The sequence below is a fragment of the Nicotiana sylvestris genome, chromosome 2, assembly GCF_000393655.2.
Source record: "Nicotiana sylvestris chromosome 2, ASM39365v2, whole genome shotgun sequence".
Classification (NCBI taxonomy): domain Eukaryota; kingdom Viridiplantae; phylum Streptophyta; class Magnoliopsida; order Solanales; family Solanaceae; genus Nicotiana; species Nicotiana sylvestris.
Window position 1 is genome coordinate 74395839 of NC_091058.1, and position 20781 is coordinate 74416619.

At 37.2% G+C, this 20781-nt stretch overlaps 1 protein-coding gene across 1 annotated transcript; it reads right to left on the reverse strand.

Annotated features, from left to right (window-relative positions):
• Positions 1-1582: 1582 nt before the first annotated feature.
• Positions 1583-18895, reverse strand: LOC104229931 (aquaporin PIP2-7-like). The gene is made up of 4 exons (XM_009782659.2): positions 18592-18895; positions 17228-17523; positions 2892-3032; positions 1583-1887 (listed from the first exon to the last, which is right to left on the reverse strand). The coding sequence occupies exons 1-4, from the start codon at positions 18839-18841 to the stop codon at positions 1768-1770; spliced, it is 807 nt and encodes a 268-aa protein (XP_009780961.1). The 5' UTR covers positions 18842-18895; the 3' UTR covers positions 1583-1767.
• Between the last annotated feature and the right edge of the window lie 1886 nt (positions 18896-20781).

The following is a 20781-nucleotide window of genomic DNA, read 5'->3' on the forward strand; positions in this document are numbered from 1 at the left end:
TATCAGTTTTTCTTTTTTTTCAAAAAACAAAAACAAAGGCTGATTCATTGTTCGAATTTTACTTCGAATGAACTCCAACTTACAAATCTTGTAGACACCAAAAGTTTTACTATAAAAAGATGGCTTACTATAGCAAAAAATAGGCTTGAAGACAAGACCTCTTTCAGCCAGCTTGACAAAGGAAATTATTGTACCGTGGCCCCAAAGCATTGTATGTTGAAAGGGAGTGATATCCTCATATAGGATATTTTCCTATCATTATTTAATTTTTTGATTCCGTTTACATAAGTTAGCAAAAAAAAAAAAAAAAAAGGTTGCGCATTAAAACATGGTCACAGGATTATTACATTTTTATACTAAAGTCATGAAGATCCATCGCGAGTCGTGCATGCAAGACAAACTTCTCATTCATCAGAACTTCTAATAATTTGCGGGTTAATTTCACGGAAGGTCTTCAACTACCTTACAATTTTACTAAAGTCAGTCAACTATTTTTTATCACTTAAAAGTAACTAAACTTTGTCATTGTCACTTAAAAGTTATTTTGACTCAAACATTTACCATAAATATAAGATGTAATAAAATTTATGAGAAAAATCCAAAAATAAATGCCACGTCAACTTAAATGAACCATACCCACTTTAGATCCATTTCTCCCTTAAATGTGATTTGACCCATAACCCAAATTAATTTAAATAATTTGGTATAAAAATTATTGAAGTTCTGATGGATGAGAAAGTTTGTCTTGTATGCACGAGTCACAATGGATCTTCATGAGTTTGGTATAAAAATATCATAATTTGGGAACAAATTTGTCCTGAATCCGGACTAATCACTAGAAGTTCTAATGAATGGACCTTGTCACGAGTCCTAGTGAATCATTAGAAATTCTATACAAATTATGCTAAGACTTTTGTACAATTTGTTTATACATCCTGGCAATGGACCATCAGAAGTTAGTGTGTCATTTCATTCATGGTACCTCTTGAGAAAAAGATCGAGTGAAATAATATGTTATGGTACCTGAAAATTATTCTTTAAAATAACTCAAATATTACGAAATAAAATTTGTCTTGTCACGAGTCACGAAACTGTAATACAAATTGTATCATAACTTAATATAAATTGTTCATAAATCATGACAATAAATTTGTTAGATCTTTTTTCCAGCACATTGGACGGCTGTTAGCGGAGAGGAATATTCTTAAATGTGTACGTTACGTTGTGAGTAAAAACAAGCCTTTTCAATGAAACAATAAATCTTACAAAAAAGGCCAACTCAATGTTGGACCATCTCAGTGAGTCCACCCGAACAAATTGGACCATCTTTTGCTAGTTCAAATCAAGGTACTGCCCACTGGAAGTTCAATAATCAGTAACCCTATAATTCGTTTATGTATTGACAACATTATTATCTTGTCTACCGTCAATTAATCGAAAAGAGCTGTACCTTTAAATTATAAATTACTAAGCTCTGTTGTTTCTGAATTTTTATTATTTGCTGTCTAAACAGATAAAATTGGATTTCTAATGTTGGTGCTTGATTGCTGATCACAACAAGAACTTCGCTCTTTAGCACTAATACAACCAAATAATGCTTGAACTTTTATAAGCCACAGAAATTGAGATCAGAAAGCAGAAGTAAATCGAGGCCCAACAAAGATGATTATTACTTCTTAATTAAGATGATTAACACTTGTGAATTAAGTGCTACCCTAATGATGGGTAGATACAACATTATATTATTAATGATGAGAGACTAGCTGTTCAAATGCTGGGGTTGCTGTGAAAGGAGCTCAAAGTTTTGGCAGCTTGAGCTCGCAGAACTTGCTGGTAATAGAGAGCAGCAGCCAATGCTCCCAGAGAGGGTCCAACCCAGAAGATCCACTATGAAAACAGATAAGGAAAATATTATAAGATGCCTCATTTGTTTTTTTTTTTTTTTTTTTTTAAGATTAAGACGTCTGAATCTGAATACACATCTGAATATTAAGATGTGTATAAAGATAAAACCATCTAAATTTGAATACACATCTGAATATTAAATTGTGTATTAAAATCTGAACACTGAATGATTAAGGCTGTTTGATTTTTAACATCTAAATATAAAAAATTTATCTTTATTTGAAAATATAAAAACATAAAATTTAAATGAAATACTAATTAATCTAATATTACTGTTGGTGGTGATGGCTAACGGGTGAATGCCGATTAGAGGCAGTGGTAGTTTTGGTTGATGGTGGTGGTTCAGGATAGTAACTAGTGGTGATTGATAGTGGTGGCAATTATGATTGAGGATGGTGGTGGTGAGTGATGATAGATAATAATGACGGGTGATCGTGATAGTTGTAATTGAGGAAGATGGTGGTGGGTGGTAGTAGGTTATAATAATGGATATTGCCGGTTATGGTTGTTGATGGTGATGAGGTAGTTAATTATGGTAGTTGAGGTGGATGAGTATTGATTGTGGTTGAGAATGTCGGTGGTGGGAGTGGTGGGTAGTAATAGTCGATAATGGTGACGGCTATGATTGAGGATGATGGTGGTGGTGGTGGCATTGTGATAGTTGATAATGGTAGGCGGTGTCAGTAGTTAATAATGAATATGAATGATAACATCTTAATGAAATTAAGTTTCTGTTATAGATCTTAATCATACAGACCTATTCAGACCCATTAAGTAGTTGTGAAGTAAAAAAACAAACACACTTAATGATTAAGATCTGAATAATTAAGATTCAGACTTTAAAATAAACGCGCTTAATATCTGAGATCTGAATAATTAAGATTCAGACCTCCATTAAATGCAAACAAATGATGCCTAATTAGCTCTATTGAACTTTAAAAGACCTTTTAAATTAGAACTATCGTAAGTATAGTATAAACACTTACATGGTCATTCCAAGCTGTGGTATCGTTGTAAATGACAGCAGCTCCAAAACTCCTAGCAGGATTGATCCCAGTTCCAGTGATGGGAATGGTGGCCAAATGAACCATAAACACCGCGAAACCAATTGGCAGTGGTGCTAATACCTGTGGAGAAAGAAGGTAACGAATAGCAAAATCATATAACACTAAACTCTTGATCTTTAATTTATGATTTAGACATGCATTTGTTACTCGCTGCAGTCCACAGAGACTATAATCTTTTGTTTAGGTGGAGTTTATCTCCGACAGAGACTTTAAATATTCTTTTTTTGTTGTCAAAAAATATTGTTGTTCCAAGTGAAGTTTGTTTTGATGATTGATAAAGGAACTCAAGCATGAACCAGGTTCATACACAGTATACAAAGACAAAGGCAGAATTCGGGCACAAGATATGCACGTGAAGGAGATAAGCTTAAGTGATTATATCTGATACCTTCTGAACGAAAAGATTGCATAATTGATAAGGAGAAAGACTCCTTACTCGAGAGAACTCTATTCTAGATAAGGGAGGAGTTAGAAGTTGAAGATAACTAGAACGCTTCCACCAAGGAAGAGTATAGCATTTAGTAATTTCTTATTCTACTAACTCTATATATTTGAGGATGATCTCATTTTACAGGTACGCACAAACACTGAAGTTAAATGTGAGTTGAGAAAAATAGCAAGACACAATTCTTGTGTGATTCAAGTGTGCGAACCTGAAGCTACATGAACCAGATAGAAGAACCAGTTCCGAGTGTCTGTCTTTTATTCTAATTTCATTGTAGTAGGTGTTTCAAATTGTACATTTCAGCTTTATCTAGAAGCAATTGTATTAGGTTCTTTGAGTGTTGTATTCAAGTTAGAGTTAACATGAAGTTGTCGTAACAACTAGAGGCTGATTGCCACAAAGGGATTAGAGGTAATCCTTAGGTTTACAAAGAGTTTTGTAAATGTTGTTTTGGCTTAGTGATTTAGTGAAGTATTGGGAAAAATCCTACTGAGTAGTAGGTCATTTTTTTCACCTTTTGAGCTAGGTGTTTTCCACGTAAAAAATACTTGTGTTCTTTAATTTTTGCATTTATTTTTCCGCAACAGTAGTATAAGGAACACATAGAAGAACTAAATCATTCTATAATCTATGCATGCAAAACATTGGACAACACACAAATCACCCTCCTCTTGTGCGATATTGAAGTATAAAAATATCAATTGGTATCAGAGCAGGTTATCCTTGAAAAGGCTTACACCTTAGGAGATGATCAACATGAGTGCACCACTTGGAAACTGGGAAGGGCAATCCACTGCTAGGCCACCACTCTTTAATGGCCAGTACTACTCTTGGTGGGAAAACAGGATGAGAGATCACATTATAGGAGTGGACTATGAACTATAAGATATTGTCACCGATGGTCCACTGACAACCTTGAAGAAAAATGTTGAAGGAGTAGATGTGCTAAACACAAGAGGGATTGCACCTCCGAGGACATGAAGAAGTGGGAGAAGAATGCTAAATCTAAGAAATGACTTGTTTATGGACTTGGTCCAGATAAGTACAACAGAATCCAAGGCTGTGCCATTGCTTAGCAAATTTGGGATACACTGCAAGTGGCTCATGAAGGAACACCTTAGGTGAAGAGATCCAGAGGAACTCTACTGTACTCTCAGTATGAGAACTTTGCTATGAAGGAAGGAGAAACCATTCAAAAAATATACACAAGGTTCACAACATTGACAAATGAGCTAAAATCTCTTGGAAGAATTGTTTCTGAAGAAGAAAGAGTTGAGAAGATACTGACTAGGGTTTTGCCTATCACTTGGAGAGCAAAATCACTGCCATCCAGGAATTAAAGAATATTGCTACTCTCCCATTGGATGAATTGATTGGAAATCTTACTATATATGAGCTTAGGAGAAAAACTATGAAGATTGATGTACTAAGAAAGAAAGGAGCTTGGCACTCAGAATCACTGAAGGTTCTGATCTGGAAGATGTTGAAATGGCTATGATCACCAAAGACTTCAAGAAGTACCTGAGGAGAGGAAAGGGTTGTTCAAGAAGTGGAAGCTACAGCAAATCAAAAGCTCATGAGAAGCAAATAAATGATGGCTTCTACAAGTGTGGAAAGACTTATCACCACATCAAGAACTCTCCTTTGTGGGAAATTGAATAGAACAAGGAAAGATCTAAACGAAGTAATAGCAAGAAGGAACAGGTTCAACCCAAGCAAAGAAACAACAAAGGATCAACCAAGGCTATGGTCGCTGCTTGAGGAGAAAGCTCAGATGATAATGATGATGAACGAGTACTTATGGTTATTGAAGAATTTGATGAAAAAACTAAGGTAAATGTCTTTCATCTCAAAGTCAAGATTAAATTTTTGTCTAAAGAAAGGTTATCTGAGTTGCTACTAGAGCTAATTGATGAATATGAGGATGTAAATAATGAAAAGGAACTACTGTCAAAAGAATGTGTGGTTTTAAAAGCTAAGTGCATAAACCTAAAACTTAGGACTAGTGAAAATGTAAGTGAAAATACTGTGTTAAAGAACCAGGTTCATGAACTTGACACAACTGTCCTAGAACTTAGATCTGGAAATCTAAAACTGAAATTAGGAACAGGTAAAAAGACAGCTGATCACACACAACTCACTCTAGAAAACATGTAAGAAAAATAAAAGATGAGTAGTATAAAAGAGATAAGCAGGTAAGAATCCTAAAGGCGAATCTAAGCAAGGTCAAACATAAACTAGACAAAACTTGTAAATGGAACAGGTCCTCCGATGCACTTTCATGGCTATAAGAATACCATAGTAGCAACAGAAGAGAGCTTGACTTTGGGAACCCTGCACCTAAGTGGGATCCCAAAAGCAAGTACCTCACACTTGTTGAGAACAAAATTTGCACACACTGTGGTAAAATTGGTCACTATAAAAGTGAATGTACTGCAAAAGAAAAGACAAGTCAAAAGAACAAAGAATTTGTTCAAGGGAAGAATATGCTACTAAGTTGGGCCAAAAAGAATTTGATTCATCCTTTTGCATATAGAAAGGGACCCAAACTAGTTTGGATTCCTAAGACTAACCCCAAAATTCCTTTTGCAGGTTCAAGTGAAGGGGAGTAGCTAAATATGGTACATGGATAGTAGCTACTGAAAGCATATGACAGGAAGCAAGAACCAATTTCTTTCATTTGAGGACCTTAAAGGAGGTAATGTCTTCTTTAGAAATTGGAAGAAAGGTAAGATCATTGGGGTTGGAAAGGTAGGTAAGACTGATTCTCACTCTATTGAGAATGTCTACTTGATAAATGGACTGAGGTACAGTCTAATAAGTGTATCAAAATTGTGTGATAGAAGTAACATGATAGCATTCACCTCTACAAAATGCTTTGTGATTAATCTTACAACTGACAATATAGTTTTGCAGGGAAAAAGAAAGAACAACATATTGTTGTGGATCTGTCCACACTTTCAGATAATGAACTCACTTGCTTAAGCGTGTTGGATAATGATCCCATCTTTTGGCACAAAAGACTTAGACATGCCAGTCTAAGCCAACTCAACAAACTAGTCACCAAGGACTTGGTGATAGGACTGTCTTACATCAAGTTCAAGGAAGATAAAATTTGTGAGGACTGTGCAAGAAGGATATGTAAGATCATCTTTCAAAACAAGAAAATGGTAAGCATCACCAGGACGATGGAACTGGTCCATATGGATCTTACTGGGCCAATGAGAACATTGAGCAGAGGTGGTAAGAGACATGTTATGGTGCTTGTTGATGATTACTCTAGGGTTACTTGGATACTATTTTTAACATCTAAAAATGAAGCATTTGACATGTTCACTTTTTTTGTTAGAAAACCCAGAAGGAATTATGGTACTGAATTTGAGAATGCTAAGTTATCTTTATTTTGTGATGAGCATGACATAAATCATAATTTTTTGTTCCTAGGACTCCACAACAAAATGGAGTAGTTGAAAGAAAGAATAGGACATTAGAAGAAATGGCTAGGACTATGCTTCCTTCTAGTAAACTGCCCCATAGTTTCTGTGCAGAAGCTGTGAACACTACATGCTACACCATAAATAGGTGCATAACTAGACCTCTTGTTGAAAAGACTCCTTATGAGTTACTTAAAGGGAGAAAGCCAAATATATATCCCATATTAAGGTATTAGGATGCAAGCGCTTTGTGCTTAATAATGGTAAAGATTCCCTAGGTAGGTTTGGTCCTAGAAGTGATGATGGAGTATTCTTGGGATATTCTTAACATAGTAAAGCTTATAAGATATATAACAAAAGAACTATGTGGGTGGAAGAAAGTGTACATGTGATTTTTAACGAAACTAACATTCTTTCTAAGAGGCAGGAACATGATGATGAAGCAATTGGGCTGGTAAGAAACTCAAATGAAACCACAGCTCAGACTGAAGTTGCACAAAAGGAAGAAACAAGTGATGGAACATGTCCTACCACCTAGGGCAACTTGACAGGGGGAACTGAACAAAGAGGAACTGATCCTCAAACATCGAGGGAACTTATCCATGGACCTGTTTCTCAGCAACAAAACATTGAAGGAACATCTAGGGGATACCAGCTGGTTGTGAAACCTTACAAGTATCAAAGTTCTCATCCCATTGAGAACATAATTATTGATCCAACCTTTGAAATCAAAACCTGATCTTCCTTGAAGAATCTTTGTGCTTTTGATGTTTTTTATCTGTGAACTAGAAAGTTCTTTTTATAGTTATTGAAACTCAAGTTATTTGAATAATGTATTTAGGGGCGAAGATCCCTACTATAATTTTTACATGTATGATACTGAATATAATTGGAACAGTTGTCCAACAACTTTCGTCCTCCGACTTCTTTAGCCACTTCCACATCTGTCGTATTCAGGAATGCTTGCTTTGTGGTGAAGCATTTAGCAATTCTAACAGCCTGGTGAGGGCTGTCTGTCTGAGGACAGGTTAAGCCAGGTCTTGGAACCTAAAAATATTGCTGAGGCTTTGTAGGATGCAAATTGGGTGAATGCAATACAAGATGAACTCAACCAATTTTAAGGAAGTCAAGTTGGCATCTAGCACCAAGACCCAATGACAGATCAATAATTGACACAAAATGGGTCTTCAGAAACAAACTTGTTGAAGCTGGAACAATTTTAAGAAACAAGACAAGATTGGTGGTTCAATGATACAGTCAAGAGGAGAGCATCAACTATGATGAGATTTTTGCTTCAATTGCAAGATTGGAAGCAATTAGACTTCTTATAGCCTTTGCTGCTTACATGCAACTCACTCTTCATTAGATGAATGTCAAGAGTGCCTTCCTTAATGGCTATCTAAAGGAGGAAGTATTTGTCAAGCAACCTCCGAGCTTTGAAGGCAAGGAATGTCCTAATCATGTGTACAAGCTTGACAAGGCACTTTATGGGCTCAAACAAGCTCCAAGAGCATGGTGGGAAAGATTATCAAAATTCCTGCTTGAGCATGGCTACAGGAGAGGTAAAATTGACAATACTTTATTCTTGAAAAAAAGGTAATGATTTCTTGGTAGTTCAGATATATGTTGATGATATAATCTTTGGAGCAACTACTGATAAGTTAAGTAAAGAATTTGCTAAACTAATGGGGAGTAAATTTGAAATGAGTATGATGAGTGAGCTTAATTTCTTTTTAGGCTTACAAATTAAAAAAAATTCAAATGGAACTATGATCCATCATCAGAAATACGTGAAAGAGTTTCTTAAAAGGTTTAAAATGAAAGATTCCAAAGAAATTGACATACCTATAGCAACAACCACAAAATTGGATATAGATAAACCTGGTTCATCTGTTGATCAGAAGTTGTATAGGGGAATGATCGACTCCTTGTTATATCTGAATGTTAGCAGACCTGATTTTGTTTTCAGTGTAGGCCTTTGTGCTAGATTTCAAGCAAATCCAAAGGAGTCTCACTTGACTGCTGTCAAGAGGATCCTGAGATACCTAAAAGGCACCACTAACCTTTGTCTATGGTATCCAAAAGGTAGTAATTTCAACTTAGTGGGATATGCTGATGCTGATTATGTAGGTTTTCTTGTGGATAGAAAAAGCACCTCTGATTTGGCACAATTTCTTGGCTCACGTATTGTGTCTTGGTCCACCAAAAAGCAAAATTCTGTGGCTTTATCTACTGCTGAACCTGAGTATGTTGCTGCTGCCTCTTGTTTTGCTTAATTGTTGTCGATCAAATATCAATTAATGGACTTTGGAATTGATGTAGATTGTATCCCCATCTTTTGTGATAATAGCAGTGCAATTAGTATGACCAATAACCCGGTTCATCATAAAAGAACTAAGCACATAGATGTTAGGCACCACTTTTTGAGGGACAACTATGAAAATGGTTTGATCACTGTGGAATTTTGTGCTACTAACAAGAAAATAGCTGACATCTTCACAAAAGCTCTAAGCAGAGATCACTTTGAAAGGAACAACTTAGAATTTGGGATGATTAAGATCACCTAAAAGGCATCAGTTCTAACTAAAAAATTTGGTTAGAAAATTTGTGAACTTTGTACATAATTAGATTTGATTTTGCTCAGTCTTATACTTTCTCTAGTATACTCTTGTGCCATGTACTAAAATGTCTCATTAATCTCTAATGATATTATCTTTATTTTCTTGAAAACTTTAGATTTACACAAGAGATTTCTCAGTGAAGAACCTAGTTCATCAAGATTATATGGTATGTACTCTCTACTCTGCATATTTGGAATTAATTATATGTGGATTATGATCGAAAGTAGAGTTCCATTTAATGCTAACCTCCTTGAGCTTATCCATTACGAAATGAACCAGTTTCATCCAAAGAGAGTTCTAAAATGCAATAAGTGCCTAGATTCTAGGGGGAGTCCTTAATGACTTTTCAAACTGACTCCCAGTCTGATTAGACTTCTGAGCTTCTTAAAATGTTGCCGTTACCCAATTAAATTCTCCCTCTTTATATTGATTAGGCCATAGCTATTTCTTCACTTCTAAATTTCCAGCCACCAAACAATTCTCTCTATCTTCTCTCATCTTCTAAACATGCACATACTCATCTTCTCTCATCCTCTAACCATCAATGGCTAACATATCTAAAAATCCCTCATCACCACCCAAAGAATCCACACCCACACCTTCAACCACACCTCTCTCTAAGAAAAGAAGATTCACGATACTTGCTCGTAAGACTATGGTAGGGAGTGAATTATATAAGAAGTTAGATGAACAATTGAAAGAAATCCCATAAGAACCCCAAAAATCTGAAGAATCATCTAATTCTGCTACTGAGGGGGAAGAAACTGTTTCTTTTGAAACAGAACATGTAACATATGGACCTAAAATTACATATAAAATAATCTCGGAGTTTGCTGGAAATTTGGAAAACAGGTTTGTTCTGGTGGGAAATATTGTTGGGGTTGAAACTGATGGTAAAAAATGAAAGGAGAAAAGAAAAAGAGAGTGAGGGTGTTAAAGGCGATCTGAGGGGAACGGGAAAACAAGGAGTGGTTGAATCTTCACATACTCCTATGAGTTTGACTTAAGAAATATGAGCTATGGTAATGTGGAGTGAGGAATCTACTGGAGAAGAAAATTTGAGAGGTAAAGGAGGTAGTGGATCTGGAGAAGCTGCTGAGGGGTTGGTTAGGTTGGGGAAGAATGTTCAAGAACCTGTTTGACCAGTACAGGAACCCCTCGAAGATCTACTGAAACGAGTGTCTGACAGCTACAATTCAAAACGGAAGAAGACTTCAAGAGTTAAAATTCCTGGAACTCCTAGAGCAAACAAGACGAGAAAGTTTGTCTCTTCTATCCTTGTAGAGACTCCTCCCACAAGAGGAAGAGTTACAAGGAGTCAGAAGAAATAGAGTGAGACTGAACTTGAGAAAGTATTGAAAGAAAGTAAAAGAAAAATTGTTGCAAAAGGAAAGAAGAAGGTGGTTAAGCCTGTTGACTGAAATTGAGGAGATTGACCTAGTCCTTCATGATGAAGAGGAGGCAAAAGAGGTGGAGGTTGTGAATCCAAAAGCAAAGAAAATCAAGACTTTTAAAAAGAAGTCTCGTTTGAAAACAAAATCAGCAGAACCTTCTACCTTGGCAAAAAGAACCAGGTCTGCCATGAAGTCCAGAAAAGTGAAAGTAGTGGAGGAAGAAGAGAGCGAAGAAGAAGAAGAAACTGATGCGAAGAAGGACAAGATGGTTAAGTTTGGGAAAAGAACCATCTTGAAAGGTAGATTCCTCAAGGACTTGGAGGAGGAAGGAATGCTGATGCTGCTGGAAAAACTACAACTGTAGGGTTAGAAGGACATGGTCCTTCAGATGGATGGAAAGCTTGCCAGAAATGAGATTGTGGAGTTCATGGTAAATTATGAGATAAAAATGGCAGAGTCACCAATGTGGTAGATGGGGTGACTGTGGGCTTTGATGACAAGGAGTTGGGAAATTTTTTGTGAGTACTTGCTGAATGGTACAATGACTACAAAAAGTTAAAATGGCCAAGCCTAGAAAACCTCCCTATCTTACTTGCCAATACAAGGAAGTTTGGTGACAATGAGGAAAAGCTTGAGCCTAAGGCTATATACAAAAGTGAGATGAAGCCACCCTATAGAGTGTTGTTTAAATTTGTTAACAAGGTTGTGCTGCCCATGCAGGAAAGAAGGCGCATTGCTATATTCATGGACCTGGTCCTTATAGAATGTTTGGACAGTAGGAGGCAAATCAATTAGACTGGGTTTATCATCCAGCTTCTTGATAGGGTTCTAACTAGCACCAAAACTCATGCTATACCCTATGGTTTCATTCTTATAGTTGTACTTGCTCACTTCAATGTACCTCTCAAGAAATGGGAAGTTAGTACTAGTAAGGATCACTTTGGGAAAAACACTTTGATTGCATATGACTATGAAGTCCACACTACTCTTAAAGAACCTGGTTCATCCAAGAAGAAAACTGTAAATAGCAAAGTGCGAGCTTTGGTGCAGAAGAGTGAGGCTAAGAATGCGGAGATTAAGAGGCTGAAAAAGAGGCTAGCTGAAGTAGAAACTGAGAGGGATGCTCTCACGGCTGAGCTTGCAAAGGAGAAAGAGAAGAATTATGGCATTCTTCATGATATGCTGAAGCTGCTTCAGGCCACAAACCAAGAACCTGGTCCTTACTAGCCTTAAAACCTTTCTAGCCTAGTTAGACAAACCAGTGACTTGGATGAGATTTCTTTTTGTTCTTTTTGGTCATGATCCAGTATCTTTATTTTTCTTTATACTTTGTGGATGACTAGTATCAACGTTAACTATTTTTGTGCTCTAACTATTTGTTGATGCTTCTTAGATAGCTAATATCATTAGATTGATATATGATACCTGACTCCATGATTGCATTTGAAATAGCCTTAGTGGCTATGAGTAATATCTATTAAAATTTGGTTATCTAACATAATTATTCATCTTTTCGATGATGCAAAAAAGGGGAAGATAGGTTATGCTTTTTACTTTGGACTGTGATGTTTATAACCTAATGAACCGGGTCCTTGATGATTAGTAACTTTAAAATGGAAAGCGTTCTAACATTGTATTGATGTTGACCTGAGTTTAAACATGGCTTATGCTTATGAAAAGTACAGAGTTTGTCATCATCAAAAAGGGAAAATTTATTGGCCCAAGTGAAGTTCGTTTTAATGATTGGTAAAGAAACTCAAGCATTAACCAGGTCCATACACAGTGTACACAGACACGGGCAGAATTCGGGCACAAGGTATGCACGCGAAGGAGATAAGATTAAGTGGTTATATTTGATATCTCCTAAATGAAAATGTTGCATAATTTGATAACGAGAAGGACTCCTTACTAAGAGAATTCTATCCTAGATAAGGGAGGAGTTAGAAGTTGAAGATAAGTAGAACTCTTCCACCAAGGAAGAGTATAGCATTGGAACTCTTGTTATTTTCTATTCTACTAACTCTATATATTTTGGGATGTTATTATTTTACAGGTACGTATAAACGCTGAAGTTACGCATGAGTTAACAACAAAATAGCAAGGCATTTTGCAAGCAATTCTTCGATGATTCAAGTATGTGAACCTGAAGCTACATGAACCAGATAGAAGAACCAGTTCCAAGTGTGTATCTTTTATTCTAGTTTCATTTTAATAGGTGTTTCAAATTGTACTTTTTAGCTTTATCTAGAAGCAATTGTACTAGGTACTCTGAGTGTTGTATTCAAGTTAGAGTTAACCTAAATTTATCGTAACAGCTAGAGGCTGGTTTCCACAAAGGGATTAGAGGTAATCCTTAGTCTTACAAAGAGTTTTGCAAATGTTGTTTTGGCTCAGTGATTTTCTAATGTGTTGGGAAAAATCCTACTCAGTAGTAGGTCATGGTTTTCACCTTTTGAGCAAGGTATTTTCCACATAAAAAAATACTTGTGTTCTTTACTTTTCGCATTTATTATTCCGCAACAGTAGTATAAGGAACACATAGAAGAACCAGGTCTTTCTATAATCTGTGCACGCAAAAAATTGGACACCACAAAAATCACCCCCATATTGTGTGGTATTAAAGTATAAAACATCAAGTATGGTGTTTTTGTTGATATCTATAACACTAGTTTACAAACATTGGCACCCTCAAGAGCACACTAATAGATTAAAATTTGAGACCTTAGTAACCAGGAGGCTAAGTGTTAGCCCCTTGACTTAGTTCCTCGGCAGGTGTGGGTTGTGATAAGGATTTTCATGATAACCTAGGCACACAACTTGAAAAATGGGGCAACATCATGACGGGCAGCTCAACATGATGGACTATACGGGGGGTGACAAACGCACCTTGAACGGAGGCAAGGTGCATTTCACATGGGCGTGCAAGTTGGCATAACAATGGCAAGACAAAGCCATGTCAAAGCAGGGGCCAAGACATGGCAAGATAATGCAAGGCAATGCGGGACAAGCAATGCAATTAATGTGGGCAGATTTGATCAAGTTGAGGGCGACTTGACATAGGCGGGTAACTGTGGCAATGGGCGTGTGCGGCTAAGTCAATATGCGACAAGCTATGGTCATGACATTGGATGGAGCAGTGTCAAAGGGAAAGGCTAGGCGTAATGCCAGCCTTGGGTGTGCAGAAGCTGGACAAAACAAGCATGCAATGCACATGATAGGGTGGTTGAGTGGTTACAACTGCCCCATTCAAGCATGACTGATCATGGGGCTATGTGGAGGCACGTTTTTAGATCATGGCTGATTGTATGTCTTAGTGATACACGTTTTTAGCATGCTCCCTATGTTTGCTCATCAGTTGGGGATTGTTAACTGATTGTCTAAAATGCTGCCTAGTGTAATTGGGCAGCCTACACTATAAATATGTGAATAAGGCTGTCCCAAATGGGTAGAACTTAGTCTTGCACCATATGTGTTAGCCAAATTTTGTCTATGTGTATTCCTAAGGGTGGGAAATCATTTTGGGGCAGAGAACTAGGGTGTTCTTTGTTCTTGGCCATAGGGTTGACTTATTGTGTTCTTGTATTCACATATTAATACGAGTTGGGAAGAGATTCTTGTAAATTCGTGTGTGTCTTTACTTTTAATTCTACCTAAATTTATTCTAAGGCCAAACGTCGTAAAATAATTCTAAGTTTTGGAAAGGCTGAAGTCAAGTTTGGGTTTGACTGGCGCGCAATGGTGAAATTCAGACAAAATTTGAGTGACATAAATCACTCCTATGACAACTGGTATTAGAGTGTGGTTGGATTGGGGCAAAGACACAACATTCATTGGTTGAATTTCATGAAAGATGGCTGGTGGCAACGCAAAACTGAGGGAAAAAGTTGTTGCATTAGAGGCACTCGTCGAATTTGTTGATAGTGATCAATTTCTAATTATCGTGACTCGTCTTGCCTATCTTGAGGCAGAGATGAACGGGCTGAGCCAAGAGTGCATAAATATGAAAGCAGAAAATGGGTTGCTGTATCGAGCTGTTGGCAATGATGATGTCTAGTGCGGGGTAGATCGTACCAAGGTCAAAATTCCGGAGCCTAAAGAGTTTAATGGTGCAAGGAGTGCCAAGAAACTCAAAAATTTCCAGTGGGATATAGAGCAGTACTTTCAGGCTGCTTATGTTTGAAATGAAGACAAGGTCACCATTACGACTATATACTTGTTAGATAATGCAAAGCATTGGCTAGCGGACGCGCGTGGCAGACAATGTAAGTGCTGGTAGGCCAAAAATTAACTCTTGGGAAGGGCTGAAAAAAAGTTGAAGGATCAATTCTTTCCTAACAATGCGGGGTGGATTGCTAGAGATCGTTTGAAAAAGTTGAAACAAACTGGAACGGTTAGAGAATATGTCAAATATTTCAATTCTTTGATGCTGGATATAAGCAACATGTCTGAGGAAGACAAGCTGCACAATTTCCTTTACGGGCCGCAGTGGTGGGCACAGATGGAACATCAAAGGCAGAATGTGAAAGACCTTCCTAGTGACATCGCTTGGGTGATTTTTGGTTGGGACAAAATGGTTCTGATTTCTCTACTACTTCAAGTCCAATAACGGGAACAAGGACAAGGATAAAGAGTGGAGGAAAAATGGGAATGACAAAGGTAATGCTATTGAGGGCAATAACAATGGAAAGGAAAAATAATGTGCTGGACCTTCGACGAACAAGGGACAAAACAACAAGTTTGATGGCTGTTTTATTTGTAAAGGACCACACATGGTGAGGGACTATCCAAAACTTGAACGACGTACAATGTTGTTTGCTAAAGAAAAAAGTGCAGATGAGCCGAATGAGGAAGAACATGAGCAGAAGGCGGCATATTTAGGGCCTATGGTGGTGCTGAATGATCGACCGCTTCGTCGAGGACGATGAATTCTTCGGGTGGGGGTGGTTTGTTAGCTCCTTGACAAAGTTTCCCGACAGGTGTGGGTTGCGACAAGGATTTTCATGATGGCCTTGGCACACAACGCGAAAAAGAGGGCAACATCTTGACGGATAGCTCGACATGACGGACTATGCGAGGTTGAAAAATGTACCTTGAAAGGAGGCAAGTCGCATTTCACATGGACTTGCGGGTTGGCATAATAATGGCAAGACAAAGCCATGTTAACGTAGGGGCCAAGACATGGCAAGACAATGCAAGGCAATGTGGGCCAAGCAATGACATCAATGTGGGAAAATTTGATCAAGTTGAGGGCGACTTGACATAGGCGGGTAGCTGTGGCAATGGACGTGTGTGGCTAAGTCAATATACGGCAAGCTATGGTCATGGCATTGGGCGGAGCAGTGTCAAAGGGCAAGGCTGGGCACAATGCCAGCCTTGGGCATGCAGAAACTGGCCAAAACAAGCATGCAATGCATATGACAGGGCGGTTGAGCAGTTACAATTGCTCCATTCAAGCATGATTGATCATGGGGCTAAGTGGAGGCACATTTTTAGATCAAGGCTGATTGTATGGCTTAGTGATACACGTTTTTAGCATGCTCCTTATGTTTGCTCATCAGTTAGGGCTTGCCAACTGATTGTCTAAAGTGCTGCCAAGTGTAATTGGGCAGCCTGCACTATAAATATGTGCATAAGGCTGTCCCAAATGGGCAGAACTTAGTCTTGTGGCGTATGTGTTAGCCAAATTTCGTCTAAGTGTATTCCTAAGGGTGAGAAATCATTTTGGGGCAGGGAACTAGGGTGTTCTTTGTTCTTGGCCATAGGGTTGGCTTATTGTGTTCTTGTATTCACATATTAATACGAGTTGGAAAGAGATTCATGTAAATTTGTATGTGTCTTTACTTTTATTGTTGCCTAAATTTATTCTATGTCCCAAATGCTGTAAAATAATTCGAAGTTTTTTGGAAAGGCTAAAGTTAAGACTGGGCTTGACTGCCGCGCGGTAGTGAAACTTCGACAGAATTTGAGTGACATAAATCACCATTGTGACACTAAGGCACCTAGCAGTGTGGCCTATAGTGGACAATAAAGTGATCGGTACAATTCCTGGAGATCAGAGTTCAAATCTCAGCATAGACAAATCCCATTTGCCTAAGCTTAGTCGGAAAAAAAAACGGGAGGCTAAGGATTGATCGGTAAAGAGCTTTTATCATTGAAGTTCAAAGGGTACAGTGCAACCAAATCTCTATGTTATTGAACTAATTATCCATATGCATCTCGTAATTAAGACGCTTTCTCTAGTTTAAGTAAAGACTTAGTAGTATTAGATAAAATTATATATGAATTGAGCAAAGCAATCAAACAACTTTCTCAAATTAAAGATAGTGAATATTTTGTAAAAATAAGGACGCATGGAACTTACAGGGACGTGGGAATCACGTGAATTGCGTTTGGGGTCGGTGGCGGAGAAGACGGTATAGACAAGGACGAAAGTGCCAATGATCTCAGCACCCAAGGCTGTGCCGGTTGAGTAGCCAACTGCAACGGTATTAGCACCGCCGCCATACGTGTTATAGTCATGCTTCATGAACCCTTTCACTAAACCAACGCCACAAATGGCTCCTAAGCACTGCGCCACCATATACCCCACCGCTCTCAGTAATGAAACCTTCCTTGCCAGTAATAGCCCAAATGTTACTGCTGGATTTATGTGCCCACCTATACACATTCGTTAACCCCAAAAAGATATTAATATAAGATTGCTGTTATAATTTGTTTTTATCATGTTTACTTTATGGTTGAAGCGTACTCATTTGTGATTCATATTAATATAAGTCTTTTTTGGTGATTCATTTGAAATAATTCTTTGTAATTAGTATCCGATTCAGCTTAATATATAGAGGCATGAGTATTTTCAAATTATCTGAATGGGCACTTTGGTAAGTGCCTTGTATTCAATTCAAGGACCGAGAGAGAGAGAGAGGAGGGTGGGGGAAGACCAATAAAAAGATTGTTTTTTCTTTCCTTCTTACGTATCCTTTCCTTCTGACGGGAATACTCCAAAATTAGGTCACGTTTTTAATCTGTGACTTTGCTAACTTTGCCCGAAAAGCAAAAATAAAACTTGTCATCCTTATCTCTATTATTCTGCAACATCCAAAGCAATGAGATTTTGAGAAAAGTCATAAAATATTGAACTTGAACTTACCACAAGGCACAAGACACCTTCTTTAAAGTTCAAACCTCAAAACTTACAAAGTTTGAACTATCATGTTGTTTCAAATTAAGGCAGATGCATCCAGGGGCAGACCTAGTGCATAGACTACGGGTTTCCGGGAACCCAGTAACTCTTGCGTAGACCTTATATTTATATTAAGAAATTCACTAAATTTTGGTAAATATTTAACTGTGAACCAGTTATTATTACATATTAATTTGAAATTACGGTAGGAACCCATAAACCTCAAATTCTGGATCCGCTTCTGGATGCATCCTCCTACTAGAGGTTCATTCAACACCACTTTGTGGAAAAAGATTAACAATAATATATGTTAAAGATATAATGTCAATATTTATGATAGATCGATACGATAAATAATACATAAAGTATCAATTTAAACCTCTATAACTCCAAGTTATAACCTCACTTACACATATAAGTAATTGAATTGTAATAAGGCGGACACTACTTGGGTAGGTAGAATAGTGCATACGCTTCACGGAAAAATTTCAATAAGAAAACAGAACAAAATAAAAAGAAGAGGAGGAGATGATGAAACTGAGTACCAGAGATCCCAGCAGTACAGTAGACAAGAACAAAAATCATGCCACCAAAAGCCCATGCAATACCAAGAAGTCCAACGCCGTCGCAGGGACCAACTTGCTTCTTGTGCCCAATAACGGTAGCGACGCTAACGTAGAGGAAAAGAAAGGTGGCAACAAATTCGGCAATGAGGGCTCTGTAAAAAGACCATTTCTTCAGCTCCGCCATATCAAACAGCGGAGCTGCTGGCGGATCCACATAGTCTCTCGTCATGTGTCTTCCTATTTTTCCCTTCTTAATTATTTAGATGATGGAAAAGAGAATTGTGAGCATATATATAAGAACAGATAGCAGCAAAGAAAATGAAAGCTGCCAGAGGTTGTGTGGATTACAAACTATAAAGGTGTGAATAAGTTGATACAGAAAAAAGTGAACAACACATGTATCCACATAGGGATGCCATGGCAACGTGATTATTTACGTAAGCTCCAAGAGTTTTTCAGTATTACGTTAACTTGTATCTGAATGACCCTGCAATAACATGGATATACGGCTTCAGATCCTATGCTTTGTCTATGATCGTTTCATTTGGTAATTACTAATTGTACTTTCCTTAATTAGCTTTATTTGTACATCATCTTATTTGAGCTTTTATTGAACCAGATAGGGCAACTATATATGCACTGTGTAACCAAGAGAGATTAGGACATGTGGCATCCTACCTCTATATATCCTATATGATTGGCCCAACTCTTAAAAATGATCTTTTACGGAAAGTCTTAAACGTATTCTCGTCTTTAATATATATACTAAGAAAATAATTTACAACATAAAACCTCCTCATGCAATTTCTGTTAAGACTCGAAATAATTGATCAAGTTGACTATGTCAATAAGCAAAAGGTAACAAACAAATAGGAAAAGGATGGAAAATCTAAGATACGAGAAAAATTAATCATATACACTTGATAAAAGTATGAATTACTCCTTAATTACGTATGGGGAGATTTCTAAGTACATATATATTAGGTCGAGCCTTATCACCTTGAGTTGTTGGCAAGTTATTTGAGAAATGGTAAAGGTTATATTCACCTTGTGCTCATGTACTGTTTAACCAAAAAGTGAAATTTCGGTCAAAGCTTTATTTTAGAAGAACTCGGGTTACTGATAATCAGTATATAAAATGAATAAAAGAAATTGGCTTTGATAATAATAAGATGAATAGAAGCAAACAAAGTAATTCAGTATTTTTCAGTAACCTTTTGTGTGTTTACAAATGATCAGTCTTCTCCTTTTTATAGTTATTTTTAAGATATACGTTTTGCCTTTGTCATAATAACAATTAAAGACATTTAATGCTACGTTACTATGGTAATCATTGTAATTTAATACAAATTCTCTAACATTTTTCAGTATTTAATGTTTATTAAATACTGTATCTGTACTCTCTTGTGCTGTCAGATTCATTCTCTTTAATTTTTGGATTTAAATAGGTACGAGCGTCGAGTCTTTTGAATATCTGCTCGTGCCTCTGCTCGTATCTGTTGTGACTCGTGCCTCTTTGCTAATCATCATTCTTTGACCAGCCTTCGTGTCATGACACGTCATCTTTCAATCACTTCAATATATATAAACTCAATTTTTCCTAATACAGATAGTCCCACCACTTGCCATTTATTCATCAATTGAATATTTGGGAAGTGGATTTTATTAAAGCGGGAATATTTCCCTCCATTAATGGAATCGACGCTTCAATTGTCACTTGCATTTAATGTTTATTACACGTGGCATCTTTTTATTGGTTCTGTGACTTTGCAGCGCTTTTTAAGGCTCTTTTACAGCTTCACCAATTACGAAGCGATAGTTCTCATAATGACTTTTCCATCATTGCACCTTTTCCTTTGACGGTTGCTTCTTAGTATAAGTATAGTTTTCACCTTTGTCTTTCTCACATAAAGTTCTCTGAATATTCAATCCTTAAATTCTTGTTTGCTTCTTCCTCGTACTATCATTTCTTAATCAAACCCTAACTCTAGAAGAGTCCCCATAGTTGATAACTTTCCTCTTGCCCCTAGTAGAAGCAGAAGAGGAGGTAGACTACGTAATTTAGGGTCTTCATCCATACGTGGTTCTTCTCTTCCTTTATCTTGTTCCAGTCCTTCTTCTAGAACAAGAGGTTCTTTTTCTCAAAGGTCTTCTTCTAGAGGTAAGGAA